Source organism: Hoplias malabaricus, chromosome 13 (assembly GCF_029633855.1).
Source record: "Hoplias malabaricus isolate fHopMal1 chromosome 13, fHopMal1.hap1, whole genome shotgun sequence".
NCBI lineage: Eukaryota > Metazoa > Chordata > Actinopteri > Characiformes > Erythrinidae > Hoplias > Hoplias malabaricus.
The window spans coordinates 25,616,304-25,640,514 of record NC_089812.1 but is presented as its reverse complement, the minus strand read 5'-3'; the positions used below and the strand labels follow the sequence as shown (position 1 = coordinate 25,640,514).

The 24,211-nt window shown below is 38.6% G+C and overlaps 1 protein-coding gene across 3 annotated transcripts; it reads right to left on the bottom strand.

The window, feature by feature from the left end:
* Nucleotides 1-790: 790 nt before the first annotated feature.
* On the bottom strand, nucleotides 791-22,554 carry map3k14a (mitogen-activated protein kinase kinase kinase 14a). Of its 3 annotated transcripts, XM_066642025.1 has the most exons (18): nucleotides 16,685-16,818; nucleotides 15,319-15,463; nucleotides 14,496-14,595; nucleotides 12,655-12,926; nucleotides 12,403-12,442; nucleotides 12,117-12,297; nucleotides 11,357-11,737; nucleotides 9,966-10,100; nucleotides 9,747-9,876; nucleotides 9,159-9,287; nucleotides 6,941-7,039; nucleotides 6,693-6,850; nucleotides 6,031-6,181; nucleotides 5,577-5,921; nucleotides 5,317-5,426; nucleotides 4,362-4,500; nucleotides 3,365-3,465; nucleotides 791-3,271 (listed from the first exon to the last, which is right to left on the bottom strand). In XM_066642025.1, the coding sequence occupies exons 4-18, from the start codon at nucleotides 12,914-12,916 to the stop codon at nucleotides 3,041-3,043; spliced, it is 2,592 nt and encodes an 863-aa protein (XP_066498122.1). In that variant the 5' UTR covers nucleotides 12,917-12,926; nucleotides 14,496-14,595; nucleotides 15,319-15,463; nucleotides 16,685-16,818; the 3' UTR covers nucleotides 791-3,040. The 3 variants fall into 3 exon arrangements, with proteins under 3 accessions (XP_066498122.1, XP_066498121.1, XP_066498120.1); XM_066642024.1 differs by lacking the exons at nucleotides 14,496-14,595; nucleotides 15,319-15,463; nucleotides 16,685-16,818 and adding an exon at nucleotides 22,480-22,554; XM_066642023.1 differs by lacking the exons at nucleotides 14,496-14,595; nucleotides 15,319-15,463 and having other exon boundaries at nucleotides 16,685-16,810.
* Nucleotides 22,555-24,211: the final 1,657 nt, after the last annotated feature.

Genomic DNA, 24,211 nt, shown 5'->3' with positions numbered 1-24,211 from the left:
AAACATTTAGTCCAAGAACTAAAGGGTGTAAATGAACTCATTTGTCTGTGACAGCTTAATCCAGTTCACGGTTGCTGTGGGTCCAGAGCCTACCCAGAATCACTGGGTGCAGAGCAGGTACACACCCTGGAGGGGGCGCCGGTCCATTACAAGGCAACACTTACATTCACTCATGCATATGATTTTGGACCATGGGAGGAAACCTCTATAATAAGTTTACTAAAACAATTTTAACTTTATTTATGTTCGTTTCATGTCTCTGCTCAGGTTTAACCCACAGGTTTCCTAGCTGTTGCTTCAGGTATCGACAGAGCATAGAGCACACAATACTACTTTATTTACACTCTTCTGGAATTGTTGAAAAATGCAGGCCCTGATCTATTGCTGAAATGTAGTATAATGCAAGAATAACATGTTTTGGGACTAAGATTCTTAGTATTTTGAAGTAAAAAGCATAAGTTTTTGTCATAAAATACATTCAAAATTCCTTTTCCCAAATTTGTTAAAAAATAGTTCCAGTAAAAGCATTTTACCCTGAAATCAGATTGCTCACTGACTGCAGTTTGTGTACTTACAAATGATCAGAAAATGATTGGTATTAGCATACACCTTAGTAACACCAATAACATGTTTATAGCATAAGATCTAGATCTTTTTTGGACGAGCTGTTTATCAGTTCAGTTTCATTGTTAAGACTAATTACTGAAGTATAGTATTGAATAAAGCTGTTTATTAATGTAAATGAACTGAATTAAATCCAGCATCTGTTATTTCAACACTCTGATACAGTATTACATATAGTCTAGATAAAACATTTCAGTGACACTTCAGACTGAAAGAATTGAGACAGCTGGGAAATGAAATCACGGGTTTTATTCCCACAGTCATACACATGTTTGCAGTAGGAGGGAAATGTAAGTAGCAGTGGTTAAGTTACAACACAGTAAACTGCAAATAAATCTATGGCTCAGTGCCACACCAGGAAATGGTCTGTAATTACTGACAGATTGATGGTGGCATGCTTATGAGTTAGAACTGAGTCATGCCTTTTAAACAGCTGCATACACATTTAAGGTTGTAAACAACATAAAAACTGCTCTATGGCACAATGTAAAAACAGTTTTTAAAACCTGCAGCAATTCTGGCAGTGATTCAGAAGGTGATTTGTATATGTTATAAACACAAAATACAAAAATACACATTTTCACAAGTAAGCAGATGTGAAATAACAACAGTTCCTCTATACAGAAATAGAGGTACATTTAAAGCAATCATCTGATGAAAAATCTCTGCAAATGTGGTGGAATGACCAGAAGTAAAAAAGGACATTGTCAAAATACATGCAAATATCTCTGTAAAAAGACAAAGTCAAAAACTGACATGGCCTGGGGCAAGTATGTGTTGATCCAGGCCTTCGGTTTCACATAATGCTTATTTAACCCCTCTTTATTTGATATCTATGTACGATTTCTATTTCAAGAGACTAAAAATGTAAACTGTCAGACATGACATGTTTTGGCTAATTTTATGGAAAAGGAATCATTGTTAATGTGATTAAGGTGTTATTACTGGTCTATAAATGGGTTTAGGACCCGTGTATTAATCGGATCTGCTACAGAGATATGAGCCGAGCAGAGATCTCGGAACTTTAGGAACTAGTTAGTCCTGCCTCAGGTTAAAACTAAACATGGAGAAGCATCGTTTAGCTCCGGCGTCGCTCTTAAATGGACTGACTGAGCTTAAATGACCAGCTGACTGAGAATATTAGAAGAGCCCTGACTTTAGAAACTTTTAAATCAAGACTTAAAACATTCCTGTTTGAGCAGCTTACAGCTCAGTTTGAAATATTCTGCACTTTTTTCAGTGACGGCAGTTTAGTTCTTTTCTTTTCTTTTACTGTATGATTTTCATTCTTTCATTCATTCATTATCTGTAACCCTTATCCAGTTCAGGGTCGCGGTGGGTCCGGAGCCTACCTGGAATCATTGGGCGCAAGGCAGGGATTCACTCTGGAGGGGGCGCCAGTCCTTCACAGTGCAACACACACTCACACTCACACCTAAAGACACTTTTGAGTCACCAATCCACCTACCAACGTGTTTTTGGACCGTGGGAGGAAACCCATGCGGACACAGGGAGAACACACCAACTCCTCACAGACAGTCACCCGGAGCAGGACTAGAACCCACAACCTCCAGGTCCCTGGAGCTGTGTGACTGCGACACTACCTACTGCACCACTGTGACGCCCTATTGTATGATTTTAAATTGTTTTAATAATTTTTGTCATGTTTTCTTTTACTCTTTTTATGTATTTCCTTTTATTGCAATATTTTAATTGTTTTATTGGTCTTTTATTATTTTTATTCTTGCTTTTAACTTTTTTTTTCTATAAAGCACTTTGAATTGCTTTTGTGCTCTATAAATAAACTTGCCATGCCTTGATTTTCTTTCTGAGCTACATTCTTAACAGAGCTACCAATCAAGCAAAATCAGTTGGTATAGAGCACTACACATGAAACTTTACACATTTTCCTCTTTTTTACCTCTTTTTGGTCACTTTATGCTTAAAATCTGGGATTTTACACATTTATCTAACATAAAAACAACTCATTTCAATGTAAAGGTGAAGTGGAGATAATGCGTCCTGAGCAGGGAATGAATCCGCACTGCTCTGGTTTGCTGTTCTCAAGGCCCTGTTTTCACCCTCAGGACAGAAGATAGCCCCACCCCCTGGAAACTTGGGCCATACCCATGTTTGCTTTGCCCTCCCCAATCAGAGGTTGAGGCGGGAAAGAGGGCAAGGCTGAAAGGAAGCGCTTAGCTGAATTACTGTTTAGCTTTAAGATGCTAGTGTGACCTCTGCTGGCATTATCTCGGATAGTGCACGTTTAAAAGTGCACCATGAAAAGAAACAGATGTCTTGTCATAAGATAAAAATGATGAAAGTTTCAGGCTCTATTAAAAAAAAATAAAAAATAAAATAAAATAAAGCAATATAAGTGCAATAGTAGTAAGCGCAGGCTTCAGAATTCAAGAAATCAGGTTCTGGCTTCCAGTACTCCGTCTTTAATTCTCCAGCTCCATGGCATTTTACAGCATGGGGCATGTCTGCAATCTGGAGCCTGTTTGCAGCAGGAGGCACGTCTGGGGGCATGGCCACAATCAGGAGCAGGTACACAGCGCAGGAAAAGACCCGTTTCCTGCACCTCCTTATCGTGGGGCACCAGAGAACCGTCCTCACTTTGCAGACTGAACACACGCTCTGAGATCTGCCAAAGACAAGCGCAAGTCATTACACACCGATTCAAACAGTTGTATACAGTGGAAACATTTAGCCTTTGCATGGTTTAGTCTCTCTTTACCTGATCACTGATGCCAACAGCAATATGGCCCACTTTTACTCGAGGTGTTTCACGGATACGGAGGCATCGGCCGTTAAAATCCCTGATACACACGTCCACCCCTGAGGAAACAGGAAGACCATTTCAGTAATGAATATTTGCTGCTTATGGGGAAATTCCTCTTAATTTTATAAATGGCTTCACAATAGTGAAATGTTGCACTGCAGTGAAACCCATTTACTTAGAATTACATTTTCAAAAACACATTCCCTTTATTACCCAAATGACCAGAGAACCTACACACCTCATGGATTATTGATATTGTTATTGAAATAGTAGTAAATCTGAAAATAAATACTGTCTTGCCTTACATGCACAAATCACTCCATCATGAACATATGTGATGTCATGAAAATGTATGTAAGGCAAAAACCTTAGCCCTAGGCATCAGGAAGCATCTTCACAAACATTTTGTGTAATACATTTGTGATGTAGCTTTTAGAGGAATTGAATGCCTTGGAGGGTGTCACGGTGATGCAGGTAGTGTCGCAATCACACAGCTCCAGGGACCTGGAGGTTGTGGGTTCCAGCCCCGCTCCGGGTGACTGTCTGTGAGAAGTGTGGTGTGTTCTCCCTGGGTCTGCGTGGGTTTCCTCCGGGTTTCCTCCCACAGTCCCAAAAACACACGTTTGGCGACTCAAAAGTGTCCGTGTGTATGAGTGTGTGAGTGAATGGGTGAAAATATGTTGCCCTGTGAAGGACTGGTGCCCCCTTCAGGGTGTGTTCCTGCCTTGCGCCCAGTGCTTCCAGGTAGGCTGTATAAGTGGTTACAGACAATGAATGAATGAAAAAAATCTGGTTCAGTCCTCAGGATCAGCAGATGGGCTCCCTCAACAACCACGGCCACAACAAACAGTGCCCTTGAGAAATGGACCGTGTGTGTGTGTGTGTGTTTGTTAAATACTGAGTCTTTAGGTAATAAAGGCCATTTATGTGGCACCTGATTAGAGTCACTAACCCTCAAAGCAGCGAGGTGGGGGCTGATGAGCAGGAATCAGCCAGTCCATGCTAAAGCTCTGTCCATCTGACTGGCTGTTGTAGGAGAACACACCTGAGCTGAGGTCATCTCCAGGGCCTAGAGACCAGCGACCTGAATCCTACAATTGAACGGAAGGGAAAGAGCATTCAGGGATCCTGTCATGCTTACCGTTTAAGCAAACTCAGTGACATTTGCTTAAATACAGGAGGTAAAAATCTTTATGGTTATGAGGAAGTACAGACTTTCCAGCCACAGAGGGAATAGAGAAGTATCAGAAGTTGTTTACTGCGACAAGTAAGATGTAAAACATTTAATGCGGAAGCACAAATTTCACAGTAAAACCAAAGATTCAAAACTTGCAACAGTCACTCAATATAAACTATACATAACCTTCTTGAACTTAGGCACTAAAGGAAATGATTAACCCTCCTGGAAGAGATTTGAAAGAGAATTTAAGCCACCTACTGTTTTCTGGTAACATACAGAATAACAAAACACACTGAATAAGTTGAACTTCCAGCGAACAATCTTCTTACTGTCATTCATCGCTTATTCTGAGTAATCTGATCTATCATAGTGGCTGTGAGATGCGTATCAGCTCAGGGAAACGTGTCTGCATTTCCTTATACCCCACACGTACGCAAGCATGTACCATTTGTGGACACTCCTAATTCAGCCACTTTAAGCTTGTAGAATGTGTAGGAGTGATGAGTGGTATCCAGAACTAACCATCTACATTCAGTAAATGACCTCATTATTAATGCTCTTGTGGCTGTATGAAATAAAGTCCTCAAAGCTATGTTCCAATCTCTACTCTAAGGTTTCTCCCAAAGCTGTAATATATTTAGAAGCAATTTAGTCTGCAAAAGGTCTATCCATATCCTTGAATTGTCTTAGGAAATGTTGGGTGACCAGCCATTTAATGTATATTTACCTTTTTGTCCCATGGTTCCCTGGTGGAGACACAGTCATTTCCCAGGCAGGAGAGAAGCTGCTCCTGTAGTTCAGCAGAATGAGGCTGAGACAGACTGCTCAGGAAGAAATCTATGGAAAGGAAAATAGAGCAAGGTTTCAGTCTCCCATGATTAAAACCTATGAGATATATTTAATGTCCTAACAACCAATACTGTTAATATGGTAATACTGGGAACAGAAGAGGCTGAAATGCACATCGAATATCAGACCCAAACTGACCTATCTCGAGTTTACGCAGCTGGAGCTCCTGCTCAGTGAGTTCACTGGACTCGGGGGATGGAGGGTGGCTATAGAGCGCTGAAACTGGAGGAGGGCATGGCTTGTTTCTCCCAGAAACCTCTTCCTCTGGCTCGTCTTCCTCATCTTCATCCTCCTCCAGTTCTCTCTCACTAGTGCTCTTGAGTTCTGGCTCCTCCCTCAGCCCAGCCCCCTCTCTCCGCTCCTGCTCTGCGCCCATCCACTGCTGCACAGAGCTAAGGGAGGAGGGGGCGTGGTCACGCCTCTCTGGTTTCTCTATTGGCTTTTGGTAGGCTCCACCCCTCACAATACTATGAAGACCTCCCACTGAAATTGGGACAAAAAACTGTTAGAAAAAAAACTAACACAGAAGTGTGGCATCACACATATTCCTTCACATCTAAGGAGCACACAAGGAGTTGGTGTTTACACTCACATTCTTTAAGTGCCTTGGCTGTTTGAACTCTGAGATCCTTAGCTGAAGCTCTCCGGCTTGGCTCTTTCTGCAGACCCCGTTTGATGATATCTGCTACGTGAGGGCTGCAGTCAGGCGGGATCTCCCTCAGAGGCGGTGGGTCTTCGGCAATCTGCAACGACACAGAAATAGAGTCAGAATAAAGACCAGCCAAAACGGGTTTTGTTTCTGAAGATTGCTTTTTATGGCTGAATAGCAAGAGTAATGTAGCAAAAGATAAAGAAAACATATCAAACAGATATATCAAACTAAATCTAAAAAAAGGCCTGACCAAGTAAGATAAACCCAAATTGAGGACAAAACTGATAGTAGATGGCATGGATTAACTAAAAGCTTTGAGATAAACCGACAAATAATATATTTCACTCCAGATAATGTTACAAGCCCAATCCTATTTCATTATCCCCTTAAATACATGAGTAGAGCATAAAAAATAACTTTATCTTGATATTAATAAGCTCTCTCCGACTGGGATGCATGAAATATGGTACAGTTATCATTTCAAATTTTTTGCCAAATGCTGCATCAAGACCTGCTTTTACAACAAGAAAAAAGGAAAAGTATTCACCAAAATAAGAGTATGCTTCAGTATATTCTAAAATAATGTGTCCAGCAAACATTACCTTGAGGTAGAATCTGCCGGTATAGTATCGGGTCCAGGGCTGGCAGCCATTGAGCATATGCAGGAGCATACAGCAACTGCTCCACACATCGGCCTTGGCACAGCGTACGTCTCCACGCGCCACTTCAGGAGCCATGTGTGTCATAGTCCCCTTCAGATCTGCACACACACACACACAAAATCAGTTTCCATTAAGGCTTTTACTCAGTGGTGTTTAAGGTATATTATTGGTAATTATTGATCATTTACTTTTATAAGGACTGAATCCATTTTGGTCTAATCGCTCAGACTCTCCAAAATCACACAGGAATGTGTCTTTTCCATCTTCAGACAGCAAGATATTATCAGCTGGAAACACATATAAACACATTCAGATTAATCTTTTTAAGTCGTATTAATTAATCACATATTCTTGCCTTAATTATTGCTTAATAAAATGTATGTCCTGAGAATGAAAGAGAAGAGATAGTTTGTAGTAATTTAAATGTGATTATATCAATAATACATCATGGAGTGTAGATAAATTATATGAATAAAAAAGGATAATCTAGACTACAAAGATGTTTTATATTAATTTTAGCACATTTTTGAAAACAGCATAAAGTTTTCAACCGATAAATAAAATAAATTCCTTGACATTTAATTTGCAGTACAAGTTGATCGCCACAAGTCAACATCTGCTCATTTAGAACACATCTAAAATGTGTTTATTTTTACAGTTGTTTTTTGCAACGATATTAGATTTTTATGAATGAAAACCATGATTGCAAAATTTTGATTTATTTCCATACTATAACAAATTACTGCATGTAATCACAGTTAAATAGTTCAGCAACACAAACGTAATAATATTGTTATCATTTGCTAAAGTCTCACAAAATGTTGGTATATTTCAGGCTCTAATTTGAGGTCACCGCTCTAAACGACTTGTGTTGGCTGGCAGGTTAATAACCTGAGGAGGATTATTCTAACGAAGCCAACTGCCAGACAGACTGGCTCTTCCCAGAAAGAAGACTGCTTGTTTGGACAGTGGCTTGTTCCAGGAAGGTCTACACACAAGTGTGAGAAAAGGCCTTTCGGTTTCCACAACATGACCAGAGCTACAATTTGAATCGGTTGCCCACACAAAAGCGCAAGACTATTCATTACCTCTTTCCCTCAAACCAAACACCAGAGGGCACTGTCCGTAATAAGCGGAGCCAAGTCAGTCTTACTTCCTCCTAAAACGCTGTATTGTTTCTCTGTCTTTCTTTCTAATTGTGTAACAATAACTAAACATTTATTCACATTATATAATTAACTCGTCTCATTGTCCTTATGATACCTTATTCACACTGATTTTCTTTTTTACTCTCAATATACATTTTCCCTTTTCTCTAACACCCACCCCACCCCCCACCCCCCTCTCTGTTTCATGAGTCACTCTGGGAAATTCCCCAACTCTGGTCTCAGTCACTCTCTCTCTCTCTCTCTCTCACACACACACACACACACACACGATCTCACCCTCTCTCACTCTTTCTGTCTCCCTCTCTCTCTGTTTCTGTCTTTCTCACACACACACACAAGCCCTCACCACAGGTGCTGCTTTCTCTGAGCCACACCCCATTCCTCTGAAGAACCATAAAACCAAACAGCAAGCCACAGAACAAAACAACTGTCTAAGTGTCTGAATAAAAAGAGATGTCCTGCTCTAATAACATCACCACTGGAAAAGATTTATCAAGAACTAAAAATGTAAACATGAAAACATGAACATAAGTCATTTTAACTGATAATTGTTCTATGCTACGCTAACTTGAGCGAAACAGACAAGTCATTTAGTATCTTTCTAAGACTGAGTGAGGTTTTCTGCTTTGTATATTATTATATGCTGATATGCTTATTATCCCTAATCACGTACATAACTACATAATCAGAACTGATTTAACTGCTGTTAAAAGCATTTAATCTATTTTTTAAACAATAATTTAAAAGACAAAGTGAATTAACTATGCCAGCCCTAGTCATATAAAGAGGCAGCCGTATTCATTTGTTAGCAAACCACTGAATATCAGTGAGCTAAAACCACATTTTATGACTCTTTTTCTGCTGTCAAACACCAGACACATCTCTTCCGCATAAACTGCTCATGTATTTATGAGTCAACTGAAAGCATCTCAGTTTTAAAGTGAATGCTAAGAAATCGTGCAAATTAGAAGTACAACTCTTTCACACACTCAGATATTCCAAGACCAGCCACACTAATGTGAAATGTGTTTTTACACCCACAAATATGGCCAAATATGGCAGTCTTTTTTTTAATCATCTTTTTCATCAACAGCGATATCATATGAAACTAAGAAATATTTTAACTTGGTCCCCAAAGAGCTACATATGACTGTAATTCAACACCAAACTAAAAACTTTCCAGATACTACTTTTCAACCTGTGCCTTCACAGCACACAAGCACGTGTTCAAAATTACCTTTGATGTCCAGGTGTAAAAGATGCCTCCTGTGCAGATGCTCTAGCGCCCCCAGCACCTGGTGTAGGTAATGCAAGGAGAGGTCTTCAGTTAATCTGCCTCTCTCTTTCAGCAACTGCCCCAGAGAGCCTGATGAAAAGGTGGTAGAAAAAATGTCAGGTCATACTACAAAGAAAAATCATAGAATAGGTGAGCTAATGTCCACTGAAATTGAAAGTGCTAGACGTATGAAATGCATAATGGATGTAGTGAGCCTAGAAAGTGGTATTGATCTGTTACACAAGGTCACAGGGGCTGATACCATCAGTAAATTGTAGACTATATATGTGCCCGTACATTTTAAAATAACTGACGTTTTTTTTTTAGCAATTTGGTCAAATCTTAGAGGAGTTTGCAAAGAAAAAGTATGGTTTTGACAAGAAAAACAAGATATGGTTTTTGAAAAGATCTCTAAAGATTTCTTGTGCTTGATATGCACCACCAACAGGTAAATATTTGCAAACTGCACACATCATAAGTTATATTTACAATGTAAAATATGCCTCACAAGGTCAAGCCTCTCTAATTTGAGCATATTTGTACTCTCACCAGGTTTGAGGTCCATAAAAAGGATGACAGATTGACCCTCACGGACAAATCCAAAGAGTTCCACAATATGAGGAGCCTGGAGGGCACTCCACGAGCCCACCTCCTCAGTACTGAATTTCTTTAGTGGCACCTAACAAGCACAGATAGTGAAGGGTAAGATACAAGGCACACATACGAACACACATACACACAAACATGTGCGCACAGCATTCAGTGTACCTTTTTGGCAGCACACACGAAACCACTGGATTTGTCTTTGATGCTGTAGATGTCTCCATATGAACCTTGATTTATTAATTCACATACTTCATAATCTTTCCCCTCCCGATATTCAAAGTTTTGGGGCTTCAGTTCCTAGAAGGACACAAAGGAAAGATTTTGCTTTATATAGGCGAGGCACATTTTATGGTATGTTACAGATACAATGCACTGTAATAATGTCACACTTAGAATTTGCAATATTTGCTGGCGATGTAATTTTGCTCATCAAAACCAAATGGGAAATTTTGTTTAAAGTGTGAATTCTAGATTTTCATTCCAGATTCATGTTTATAAATAGAAAAAGAAATGTTTCACTATGACTTAACCTTAATGAGGCTTGTGTAAACACCCTACATCCATTTTAACTGACATTTTTAAACTAACAGAAAAAAGAAGCCAAATGGAACTGTAAAAATAAAGAAGGATAACAAGCATTATACGTCCCAGCAGACACATTACTCTCGGCTTCGCTAGTAAGCATAATCTTTCTAAAATGACACCCCCTTTCTTAAAAGTGTCTTTCACAGCGTACACATGCTAAAAAAGTCATAGTTAAAAGGGCACTCCACAGTTAATAGCGCATAGTGGGGTGTCTTGTAAGTTTGAACACGCAGTTGTATTAATGTTCATGTGTTTGTGTGATGTGTGAGGAAACTCCCGAAGAAGAACTAGGCTATGAGGTAAACATGAAACTTCAGAGCACAGAAAAACAGGAAATCCACAAAGCAGCCACAAAAAAACTTGTAGCTCTTCAAAACATGCATGTGTTCGTGCCTTTTACAACAAGAGATGTTTTTTTTTATCTATGTATGTTTCACTCTCTCTCTGTATTAGTATGACTACTGTACATGACTCATTCCTCCATGGGTTCAAAGGTATCTAAACTGCGTGCTCGTTTGACTTAGTTGTGCAGTCATGTATGTAGTCGTAACAGGTTGTGACTGTAGTGACAACGAGAAGCCGATGTGATTTGAAGAGTTTCACTTGTTCGCCATTATTTTCGGGATGACGTATTATCTGTTTAACCTTACACGCATGTTGTGTTGCGTGACCATACCTGAGCATGTGAAGCACTTATTTAATCCTTGTAGGTTTCTCTCACTCTTACATATACACCATATAAATATATTTTATTTTATACATATATTAGTTTAAAAATGTATCAGCTAAATTAAAGCTGTTGAGTGATTGAACAGGATACGCTTTAGACAAATGCTGGAGCTTTTCAGTGTAATGTGACGTGTTGATTAAACACAATGGACAAAAATGTTGACATTAGAAAAAAATAAAAGGACGCTGCTACAAATGGGACAAAAAGATCTGCTCAAACACACAGGCACAAAAATCACCTCATTAAAGAGAATTCCTTCATTTGTGTAACTTTCCTCCTGCTCTTCCTCTTCTTTTTCCTCCTCTACCATGACCATATCCTTGACAAAAGCAGAGGCGAAAGAGCGGTCATTCTGTGTGACGTAGTATCGCAGCCCCTTCACGGCAAAGCTGTTGTCGGATTCGCTGATGAGGGAATACTCCTTCAAACTCTTGCACTCATGGCCATAGCTGCTGTGGGAAGACTGCGTGTCAAAGTGTCTCCAGGGGTGCTCAGAGGAAAGATCTCTGCCAAGGTGAGGGGTAAAAAACGGCTGCTCTGTCTCCTGCACAGACAGGCTCTCGGTGCTGCTGCTTCTGCTGGATCTGATACTGGTGCTGCTGAAGCTGCACTCTCCCACCTGGGGCAGGGACATTACATTTCACAGGTCAGTCACACGGATCAGTGAGACAATTTACATGTTAATTAACTCCTATCTTATCTGGGCCACTTTAACTTTTCAGGTCAGAACTTGAAACATGTTATGTTTAAATTATTTTTGCAAATTTTATAAATGCTTCAGAAATACATCAATTTTCCAACAGTTATCATCACATAATGTCTTCACTGAAATAATTAATAATAAAGACATAATGAAACATAAAACAAATTACTGTGTCACTTCTATCACCTCACTGGCTATAGTTTTCATATTGAATTTATATCAGTCTCAGGTTTTACATTAGTGTTTCTTTAAAACTTGTGTCCTGTAGTGCATTTAATTTCAATGCAAGTCTTACCCCTCCATTTTCCTGTTCTGGCACTCCGGTCAGTCTCCTCTCCCTCTCTCTCTCACTCCCTCTATCTCTCTGCTGGCCCTCCCTCTCTCCTTGCCTGCGTCGCTGCCTCTTACGACGCTTCTTGCGGGGCCGGCGGCAGGAAGCTGACCTCTGTGTAAAGGGGAGGGCTGAGCTGAGGGAACTGTAGGTGAGAGTTTTGTGTAGAAAAAGTAAGAACATTTAATGGAATATTAATGCATTGCAAGATTTCTATGTGGTTCATTAAGTGGGTAAAAGTTTCTTTTACCTGCTGTTGGGGCAGAATTCCTGCGAATCCTGAGATTCACCTGAAACAATGTAAAGGGGTTTGTAACAAGTGAGTCTTACCATGCAAATCCACCTGTGAATTATGACATTTTAACTGGCTGAGAGATTTTGGGATGTAACACCAACATTAAATGCAATTGCAATTATTTTCAACATATTTTCAAATATTTCCAAAAGCTGTCGTCTCTTTGACTGCGAACTGTTAAATATGGTCAAGAAATTCAGTACTTACACTCTGCCTGGGCAATAAATGACGACTTCCCTGTCCCCAATGGGCCGGTTCCTACATGTTTGGCTGTTCCTTGTGATATTACCTCCTTAAGGAGGTCTGTTGTAAGCATTTGAAAATGTTGAAGATGGCTGCTTTTGTCAGGAGTGCTGACTGCATTTCGTTCTGGTGTAGTGTCGAGGCAGCCAGGAATCTTGAAATTTGGCTGATCTGTGGACATTGAGAAGGGCCTGGTGGAATTCAAGATCCTCTTTTCAACTGCCATCTTTCAGAGCCTGTGAAGACAAACCATCCACAATCAGAGACTGACATAAAGTGGGTGCTAGTATTAAAGATGAGACAATATCAGTATCACACTAATATCATCTAGCACTGGAGGAAAAAAATAAATGCAGAACCATATTAGTATAAAATCCTGCCTGAAATGTCTACTTCTGCCTGCTAATTATTTCTCCTCACACAATAGATCAAGCAGGTAGAGTCATGCTTCTGAGACACTAAAGTGCTTCTCTTTGAATAGTAATGAACATGATTATGCTGCTCACACATGGGAATGAGGATGCTAACTGCTTAATTGTTTATGTTACTAACACAGGCATTTCTTGACAATTATGCTCTCCTGAAACCCTGGTAATAATTGTGCCCAAAATTCACAGTGTACATTCAAAAAAAGACCCACAAACACAATCATCAAGATACTTAAAGAACATAATAAGCCATAAACTCTTAATATGTTAAAAGCTAATCTGCATATCAATCAATCTCTGATGTTACTAATACAAAGTTTTACAGTTCGATTTTAATTAACGCTGAAATATTGTACCGCCATATATGAGAACACAAATACACATTCTGAAAAGCTGCCATTCACACCTGCCATTCACAACTGCTCAGTGAACAACACTGCTTCACACCTGGCCCTTATAACTGCTGTTGGTCACGGTGACTTACAAGGCCAAGTATATTCTTTCACACATGTGCTGGTAATAAAATCTCATTTAGATGAAATGACAGCTGATTGACTCATATCCCGTGAACTCTGCACCTGAGAGCAGATAAACAGAGTTTCATTGTACTCCATACAACAAAGCACAAACACTTCTCTGTTCTCTCAGCACTTCCTAGAGTTTGGGGAGGGTGTTTTCGTTGGGCCAAAAGAGGAGGAAACAGAATATGATGAAACCTGATCATCACAGCAATGTCGGAGTATAGTGACAGTGAGGAGACAGAAAAGTGACGCTTTATGCTGATGAGGAACTTGCTGATCATGATTTAAGTGTCAAAGCAACGTTATTAAAAATTATCAGCAGCAAATCTTTTTGAGAAAAGTATTACATTGAAGGAGAAGTCCATGTCTCAAACTGTGATGTCTATTCTTCAATGTATACTGTAGAATTAATGTCATTTTTTTAAGTGGTTGAAATTTTCTAGGACTGCTTCTTCCTGGTTCTTTTTGTTGTTGTTGTTTTTGTTTTTTTTTTGCAAGAGCTGTGTTGATGTAATACATACAACATACGAAACATTTCAGTAGGGATGCAACATCATAATCATATTTCAAACAGGTATTTGATGATGTACTTATTGTACTCAGAACGTGTCGGATTCAGCAATAAAATGTTTGTTTTCATATAATTACTTGGAACCTGTTAATAAACATATATATGTATACATAAACTTTGTATTTTTCTCTAATGGTTATTAATGTAAATGTACACATTTGTATACAATTTATAAATGCCAATAAATGCAAATAAATATTTATACAACTTATAAATGCCAATTTAAGGAGACAATTTTTGGGTCAAGTCAAGTCAAGTCAAGTCTGATTTTGTGCTGCATCTTACATTGATGGCAGGCAGTTCAGAACTGTCCCACCTCCTCCTCTGACTCTCTCCAATAACAGCATTAGTACAGCTTTTATGTCAGAGTGCAGATGAGGATAAACTGAGAAAAACAAACAAGGAGGGTGAAGAAATAAGAGAACTAATTAATTATAAAGAAAATGAGACTAGAGAAGAAACATAACCAAGCAAATGTGGCTAAAAACCAGAGCTTCTGCTCCTCGCTCCTCACTGCTGGGCCCTCTGACTTTTGAAGTAAATAGAAGTTCATTCTCATTTAAAGAAACAGATGCTGAAACTGGTCGTTTGTAACTGTTTAGACAGGATAAAATGTAGTGTGTTGTTTTATCCTTGTGGTAGTCTGACCGACATATGTCACTGATGTTTCAGTAAGACCCCAGAGAACTTTGTATACTTATGAGTAGAATATGTCCCCATTAAATTGCCATTGGCAAAACTTTAGTTATGCCTACTGGATGGCAATGGCTAAACCAATCCTCCAAAACATGCATTTATAAGTCCTTTATACTTACTAGACAAGCTACTTTGATATGATCTGTTATTATTAGAAATGATTGATTATTAGAAGGTATTATTGGAAGTTAAAAAGGTTTGATTGAGAGTCCAAGAGCAGAGTTTAGAACTGAAGTGCTTACAGCATGTTGCATCAGAGAGCTGTCACATGATCCAGTTAGCTATCCTTCACTTGCTCCCTTCAAGCTTTCTCTCACTAGCTGTACCTCTAGCTTTCTCCCTTCCCTGTTCGCTCGCTCTCTATCTCTCTATCCTTGACTTCCTTTCCCAACCCAACCCCCCTCACACATACCTCTAAGCTAAGGGAAAATAGGCCTCATTCTGAAGGTGACATCATGTGAAAGAAGGCTTGCCAACAGCTCGTTGGCTTCTAAATGCTGAATCCTCCATTTTGATCCCTCTTAGCAAGGTGGCTGGTGACATCATCAAAACGCTTCCTGAGCAAAAAAGACCATTTGCAGCTCAATGTGAATACTAAATACTAATTTATAAAACAAAAACAGAAGTTTGTTTTCATACTTTGATAAAGTTAGCATATTCTGACATAAATTTATGTTTGTAGTGCAATTAAATTCATGTACTAGGTTTGTTGTATTGTTTTGACAGTAAAGATCGTTTTCACTCCCTATGCACAAGAGAAATTCGCAAATTCGCAGTTCAACTGTAAAGCATAGCGTAACCATTTTTAGCTTTTCATGACCGGTAGCCTCCTAGATTTTGTTAAATTCAATGGCTGTCTTTTAGGTAAAGATTCCATTGATATATCAAGCCCTACATGTACTCGCTTACACTTATTTTTGTTGTTTTTAGTAAAGAACCAAAGATACGCTTCCGTGAAGGGTGTGTCTTTTCACTGTGTGATACAGAAACCAGGATGAACATGGCGTAGTTACAGTCCATTAAATGTCTCATTACAACCAAATTCCTGCTTTTATCAAACTCTCATTCACAAATCAGGATCAGTGTCTGAGCATGGCACCGGCCAAACTATAAGAGGATGCACACGCTTAAAAAAACAAAATATTTTTTTTTGCACAAAAGATGTAATACAAAGCATTAATTAAAACCATTTTAAAGCAAAATATATGTAGGTGTGTCTGCCTGATTTTGAGAATAATCAAGGCCAGTAGGAAAATCTGTAACATGGCAAACATGCAAACTTTCAACCATTAACCATCATCAAGACTCAGTGAGTGGTCTAAATCGCTTAACAACCCTCGTGCAAAATGATTCCTGATTGTCTGCAGCAGGTAATCGACACGGTTTTTATTCAGAAAATGACACTGCCTTAAAGGATAAAGTCTACTAAACACAAATATTTTCATGAATACTGAAATTAGGTTTTCGATGCAGTGCTACAGATTAAATAATAGCACTGTACCTAAACCTATTGCTCTCTTTCTCTTTCTCTCTCTGCTTTTAGCCACTTGCTCCCACTCAAGTCTAATAGCATATTTCTCTCTACTGCTACGATGTACGATGCAATAAACACTCACATATAAACAAATTATAGGCTGAAATGACTCACATGATTGTGCAGACCTAAGGAAAAAGGAAATGCTACAACATGAGAAAATGTACGCGTGAATGAAGAAAAGCCAGAGCAAAAAGAAAAAAGACAGAGAGAAAAAAGGAAAGCAAAAGAGATAAAAACATACCAGCTAAGGCAGGAGAGAATCTGCCAGGAGAATCATTCCCTGTATTTTCTGCTCTTTTTACCCTTTTTCAGGTTCATAACTGAAGATTACAGAGAGCGCATGGTTTCTCTTCCCTTTCTCTTGCTGCATTCGTTTACTCACAAGCTCCGGCACATTCAGCTCCTCCCTCTATCTGCTGGCTCTGAGTGAACACAGCAGAGCTCGTGATTGGATGGAATGATTTCTAAGAAATCACCCGTTTAGCTGCTATTCCTCCCTCCTCCCCTTCCCGCCGCACAGGGCTAAAGAGTGAGCTTTGAAAAAGCTCAGAAGCACTCCTACAGTTGCTCTCTCTCTCTCCATTTTTTCAGAACAACCTATCTGAAATATAGTCAAATACATACCAATTTTCCTGTTGTAGTTTTAATAAGATTAAGTCGTCCTGACTGACAATGCTTTTCATTGCCCCATTAGTAAGAAAAGGGCTATGTTTCAACGTTTGCTTACTGCAGTATAAAATCTAATGATTGGCAGAATTCGAACAACCAGACCAGAACACATATTTAAGGACATTTTTATCTGCTTCACCCTCTTTAAGATCACATGACTCACAGACAATTCCAGGTCAATCATGTATCACCACAAATCAAATCATTCCCAGACATGTGGGTTACTAAAGTGGGTTATAATTGGCAAAACCAGATATACAAATAAAAGGTACATTTTGAGAATAATAGAAAATATAGAAATGATTTTTCAGCCACCAGCAAATTTAGGCTGGAAATTGACTCTGCATTCTTCTGAATCTGGCAGTGGGTTCGTATGTTTGAAGAAAACATTTCTTGTCTTTGTAGATATTAACTTCATCTACAGTATAATGGGTGCTTTATACAGCCAAATCAAACAAAAATATGTTTATTTTAGCAATTAATCTGTTCCTATTCTTTAAAAACATGATTTAGCACCAGCATCAGCACAACATCCTGTACATGTCTTAGTCGCTGTGGCTCACCTACTTTGCTGCTGGATTTTGCTTTAACCTGTGCACTAGGGCGTTGTTTGCCTGGTGGCTAGGTAGGTGAAGTACAATAACACATGGGCATGGTGTGGACACTGCCTAATGCACCTCTAACAGACTTCATTATGTCATTTCTGACCATGCATTACTTCCTGTTATCTATGAAAATGGCCAGAGGAAGACAAACACTGAGCTGAAGATGGCTGACACTGTTTTCTCTAACACTAAATAATCTTTTAAAAAATTTTTTCTAAAAGTAAACAACACTTTTTTTCCAATTTTACAGACACCAGTATTTTACAAAACTATACATAGAAACATATATATGCAGAAGAATCTGGAGTAAGAAAAATTGTGTGTACATTTGCATTTTTGCGGAAATATGACTTTTATTATGAAATGGTACTCAAATGAAAGTTTTATCTGTTTTTAGGCTTACTGTCAAGATGATTAATGGATTAACACATACACAAGCGTTAAACCGCAAGTCAAAATGATGCTTCTGTCTTCATGTGGTTGGCTTGACAGAGTGCTTGGATGAGACTTTCTTGCTTTGGGCGTTCACATGGGCTAGCGCTGGCTCTAATCTGACATTATCAGAAACCTGACTTTGACACTGAGTCTGAAAGTTGACTGGATTGAATTAAAAAGTGAACAGTTCCCAGCAACTCTCAGCAGTGCAGGCTCTTTCTTGGGTCACTGTTTTCTCATCCAAAACTGCCTCACCATGTGTTTGGGGAAGTGAGAGACTAAGAGGCTTATGGGAAAGAACCACAATTGCTTCATCTGAGACTGGGCCGTTAGTTCATGCCATGCCAAATGGGAAGTGTGGATGGCTCTCGCTGTTGGTGCAGGAACTGTGTGGTAAAGGGAATGCTGGCTCTGCACCAAGCAGGAAAAGACACTACCTTGGTCCTCAGCAAATGTGGCAAGGTTCACCAATGGCAAGATATGGACACAAAAATCACAGTGACCACTGAGCATAAAAGTTTTTCAAACAAATATTAAAAAGCCTTATTAGGACTGCAGACAATTGGCTGTTAACCAACAAATAAAAATAAACCATTGTTCAACCACTACATCTGGATAAATATAAATCATTTCCAGTGAACCGGAGTGCATATGTGTTTCACAATGACTTATAAGTGGCCTGACTAAACTGCTTTCAGAACAGTTAGCTGTTAGTGCTCTGGGTTGCATGCTTGCGTTTCAGCTTGTCTAACTGCACACAAACATATAACCAACATATAAAGAAGGTTGTCCTTCTCTATAAATACTACTTTAAACTTTTAAGCTTTAGTTATATTATGGAATACGCAAAATTAATTTTAAACTACAACGCAGTGTTGTCTGATATTGTCGAGTGCAATTACGGTACAACTGCCAGACGGCAAAAAAGCACAACACAATTTTGGATATTAATATATGTTTTCAAAAAAAGCTTTTACTATTCAGAGTACGTCTGTGTGAATCGTGTGAATACATGAGAACGAGACACTAAAGCGTGTATCAGTGAAGAGGGCGTATCCAGAAGTAAATGAGACAAGGTAACGAATGTGAGGCCCCCAGATAGTCAGATAGACAAAAATATGTAAATGCTGGACACATGCATTCACACACTCCCAAAAGAAGCACCAGGAAGAAGAAGAAAAAAAAATACAAACTCCCCCACACACACACCCACGCATAGTAATTCTCAGGCAATGTCTGGAGAATGTTTTTCCAAAGGGAACATTACCAGGTCCTAGACACTGTGAGTAAAATGCATCAAATATAATTGAAAAACTAAAAACAAACCCCAAAGATATCTTTATTTATCATCATACATATTGCAACATTGTGCTCTATCAATACGAAGGTAAACTGTTATGCACGGTATATTCCTCATACTGTGTATTTTTATATCCTTCTGTGTGTCCATTTTTGTATTAAATATCTGTCAGCACATACTTGTAATAAGCATTTTCAAGGTTTGTTCCTCAGCTTAACCCTAATCTTAAACAAAGGAAGCACTAAAATAAATGTTTAACTTGTGGTCATTGTACAAAAATATATAAATAAATAAATAATAACAGGTTAGTAAAACAAATTAAATAAAAGATAACAATTTTCCTAAAATCCAAGCGTGAAAATGTACAAAAACAAACAAACATAGACATTCCTCTCACTCTCTCTCTCTTCCTATCACACCCACACACACATATGCGCGCACACACACAGCCGTGAGTCATCTACGCCCCCGCAGATGTGCAGGATGCTTAAAGTCTGAGTAAGTGCGCTTTGAGCTCTATAGCTAAAGCCCAGTACAACTTAAAGCCCAATTGTCATCCAAGGGTGCCCCAAATACACCCATACCAACCATCAAATAACTCCAGACCCCCTACCCAGCAGCTAAAACATTTAGGGACACTTAGGTCACATGAATGGACACAATTTTAACTACCACCCACACAGATTCCCTGCTGAGATCAAAAAGTGATTCATGCAAGTGATTTTGCTCTAGAGATTATCTTACTAAATGTTTACTAAGAGGGATGTTTAATTGAAGGAACTTGTGTGGGATTTTTAAATCTACAGCCTTTACTTTGCTAATAACTGCACAATAACACAACTCTTTATTCTACTATAAACAATTATTTAAATAGATTTAAACCTTAAGTGATGAACATCTAGCTATGCTACAGTATATATACTTGAGTGTACTTTTTCAATAAAGTTTCCACTGGACACTTGATACTGACCCTTTCATTGAAGACATTTTCTAGCTGCCGTAGCAACATCCAATAAACACAACAGACCCTGGGGACACCTGTTTATGCCAAGGACCTATAAATACAACATGGATACCATGATATATTTGCCTACAACTGCTATTGTAGACCACATCCATGCCAGTCATTATGTTGACTGCGGTTTAGGCCTTAAATTCGTTAACCAGCACTGTATTAAGACAAACTGCAGCTTGTAATCTACTCTGCGTAATTAGTGCTGCACTATTAGATCAATTCTGACTGAAAGTCTGGGAACACCACTCCATCGTTTAAAAAAAAACATTCAGAGTAATATATTTTCTCTGCTACTTCTCCATTATTATATAAATATATTGAAGTATTGTGTTATTCACGAAACAGCAATATACCAATCATTTGGGTAGATGCACCTTCAAGGCTCTTCATGTTCCTCAAGTTTCGCAATGTTTGATGTAAGATGATTTTCTTCTTATTATGTGAATGTACTGCATGTGTTACAGTGAAATATATGAATGTGAAACAGGTGCAATTACATTTATTACACATTTTCTTCTGAGTTGTTTCGTGATCAAAGTTGAACATTGATAGTGATCATCCTAGGGTATTTTAATGAACAGAACAAAATATAAGTTTATTAATAACATGATTTTGGTGGCCTTTTTGAAATGAGTGTTTGATATCCATGAGTCCATGACTGTTTAAAACTCTGCTTTTGTCTGTAAAAGCCGTACATGAAGCTCTAATATACAATAAATAAAACATGTATATTTTAAAATGGACACATTCAGTCAGTATTTATTTTGCTGTATTGAAATAAATATTTAGAACTGAAAAACACATAATTGCAGTGAATCATATTATGAATTTTGTGCATTATTAACTTTGCCTATTGTATATAACATATATGTTCTCAGTACATTTAGTTGTCCAGTAGAAGTGTGCTACTACAGAACTGTCCCAAAAGTGCAAATGTAACTCATTGGTTAAACATTATTTTAGTTCATTTGTTTACTTCAAAATATGTTAAACAATGAATGTCAGTTTAAAACAATGAAGTCAAACATAATTAGCAGAGTGAACGCCATGGCACACTGTGAAAAGAATGTCTTTAGTTACTTTTATTTTCTGAGAACTTATTATTTGAGCACAATATGTATTTATTTAAAAATAAGTACACCTCCTGAAATCGTTTTAATAAAGTGCACTATTAGGCCCATGTTTAACAGTGGTAAAGCACAGGTGGAGGTGGAAACATCAAAGTCTGGGGCTGTGTTCCCTGATATTTTTGAAGCAAACCTGTTGAAATGTTCCAAGAAATTGCTCTAACAAAAACTATAAAACGTTCAGAAAAAAAAAATACTTGGAAATGGCCTGTTCAACATAAGTTTGAAATACCACTTTTTTGACATTTGTTTTCGTAACACATTGCTTAAGTGTGTTTTTTTTTAGTGGCAGCATAAATGCTGTGTCCTTAAGAAGTGCATGTAACAACTTAAGACTTCAGGAAATGATGTATTTCAAACGAAAAAAGTTACACCCAAAACCTTCTCCTGGACTAAAGTGAGCCTTCACTAAACACGTTACAGATGTTTATTTATTGCGCTTTGTCGTCCCGAACACGCCCTGACTCAAAACGATAATAACATTTCTATAATACAAACTAGAGAAAGGTAAATACTTTTGTCCAACTCAAACTTGTAATGTCTGCTATGTTTACAACACGGGAAATAACTTCAAAAATCATCATAAAAGGTTAAAGGAGTCGTTAAAGAATACTGTGCTCATTTAAACATGTTCACATTAAAGATTTAACGAAATTGAAGTTAGGTTTTTTCGAACGTTTCAGTCCACCTTAATCAGAGCAGCAGCACCGCTCCGTTTAAGGTGGAACTTCACTTCCTTCTTCTTTTTAAATCCGCCATTTCACAGCATATCAAAATAAGGCTTATTTCAGAATAAACGCCAAAAAAGCGGTTTTGTCGATAAAACGCGCTGCAACGGATACATATCGTTGAGATCAGCAGTAAAACGGAATAAATCTTACTTACAATTCACTGAAATAAAGTAAGTTGGACCTTCCCCGGTCGCTGCTCTTTCTTCCCTCTGTCTTCAGATGCTTTTCTATAGCAGGAAACTAACGGCTGAACCAATGTGATGCTTTATGACAGGTATCGAAAGCCAACATCAATCCATTTATCATATCGAATGATGTTCATTACAATTATTAATATATAAAATATATTTTAGGCACATGAGGATATTATACTTTAAATGATTTTCATAAATGGTATAAGTGGAAAAAGAGTACACCAATATTACAATAAATATTAATTTATTCATTCATAAGCATAGTTACTGGGCACAGGGCAGACCCTAGAGAGAGAGCTAATCATTCACAGAAATCACATACTCACACAGTCATTCACCCACACCTGTGGACAGTTTTGCACTAACCCAGTCAATACTCATACCGCAGCTACACAAAATTGTATCGGCCTACATTCGGGCTGAATCACGCACGCTGGAACAAAAACACTCGGCCCGATGCCGGCACGGGGAGTCGGCATTGTCTCGGCCGTGATGTACGGTCTTAGAGTGGGCCGATATTTCTGGCCCGACTTTGGGAAACTCTCTGCCCAGACTAATTCCATAACTAAAGCCATAACTAAATCGCGATATAAGCCGAGCAGAGCCATGTCGAGTCGTGTGGAGCTGGACTCATGCAATGGAAAAGTAACAATACACAGACCTATGAATAATGTCACACAGAAATCCATATACAGTGCCTTGCGAAAGTATATGACCCCCCTGAACTTTTCAAGCTTTTGAAATTTCAGCACATTTCAGCCTTCAAACATAAAGATATAAAATTGTAATTTTTTGTGAAGAATCAACAACAATTGGGACACAATCCTGAAGTGTAATGAAATTTATTGGATGTGTCAAACTTTATTAACAAATAAAAAACTGAAAAGTGGGGCGTGCAATATTATTCAGCCCCCTTGCGTTAGTACTTTATAGCACCACCTTTTACTGCAATTACAGCTGCAAGTTGCTTGGGGTATGTCTCTATCAGTTTTGCACATCGAGAGACTGAAATTCTTGCCCATTCTTCCTTGCAAAACAGCTCGCGCTCAGTGAGGTTGGATGGAGAGTGTTTGTGAACAGCAGTCTTCAGCTCTTTCCACAGATTCTCGATTGGATTCAGGTCTGGACTTTGACTTGGCCATTCCAACTCCTAGATACGTTTATTTGTGAACCATTCCATTGTAGATTTAGCTTTATGTTTTGGATCATTGTCTTGTTGGAAGATAAATCTCTGTCCCAGTCTCAGGTCTCTTGCAGACTTCAACAGGTTTTCTTCCAGAATGGTCCTGTATTTGGCCCCATCCACCTTCCCATCAATTTTGACCATCTTCCCTGTCCCTGCTGACGAAAAGCAGGCCCAAACCATGATGCTGCTACCACCATGTTTGACAGTGGGGATGGTGTGTTCAGGGTGATGAGCTGTGTTGCTTTTACGTCAAACATATCGGTCTCCATTGTGGCCAAACAGTTCGATTTTGATTTCATCTGACCAGAGCACCTTCTTCCACGTGTTTGGTGGATCTCCCAGGTGGCTTGTGGCAAAATTTAAACAAGGCTTTTTATGGATATCTTTGAGAAATGGCTTTCTTCTTGCCAATCTTCCATAAAGGTCAGATTTGTGCAGTGTACGACTGATTGTTGTTCTATGGACAGACTCTCCCGCCTCAGCTGTAGATTTCTGCAGTTCATCCA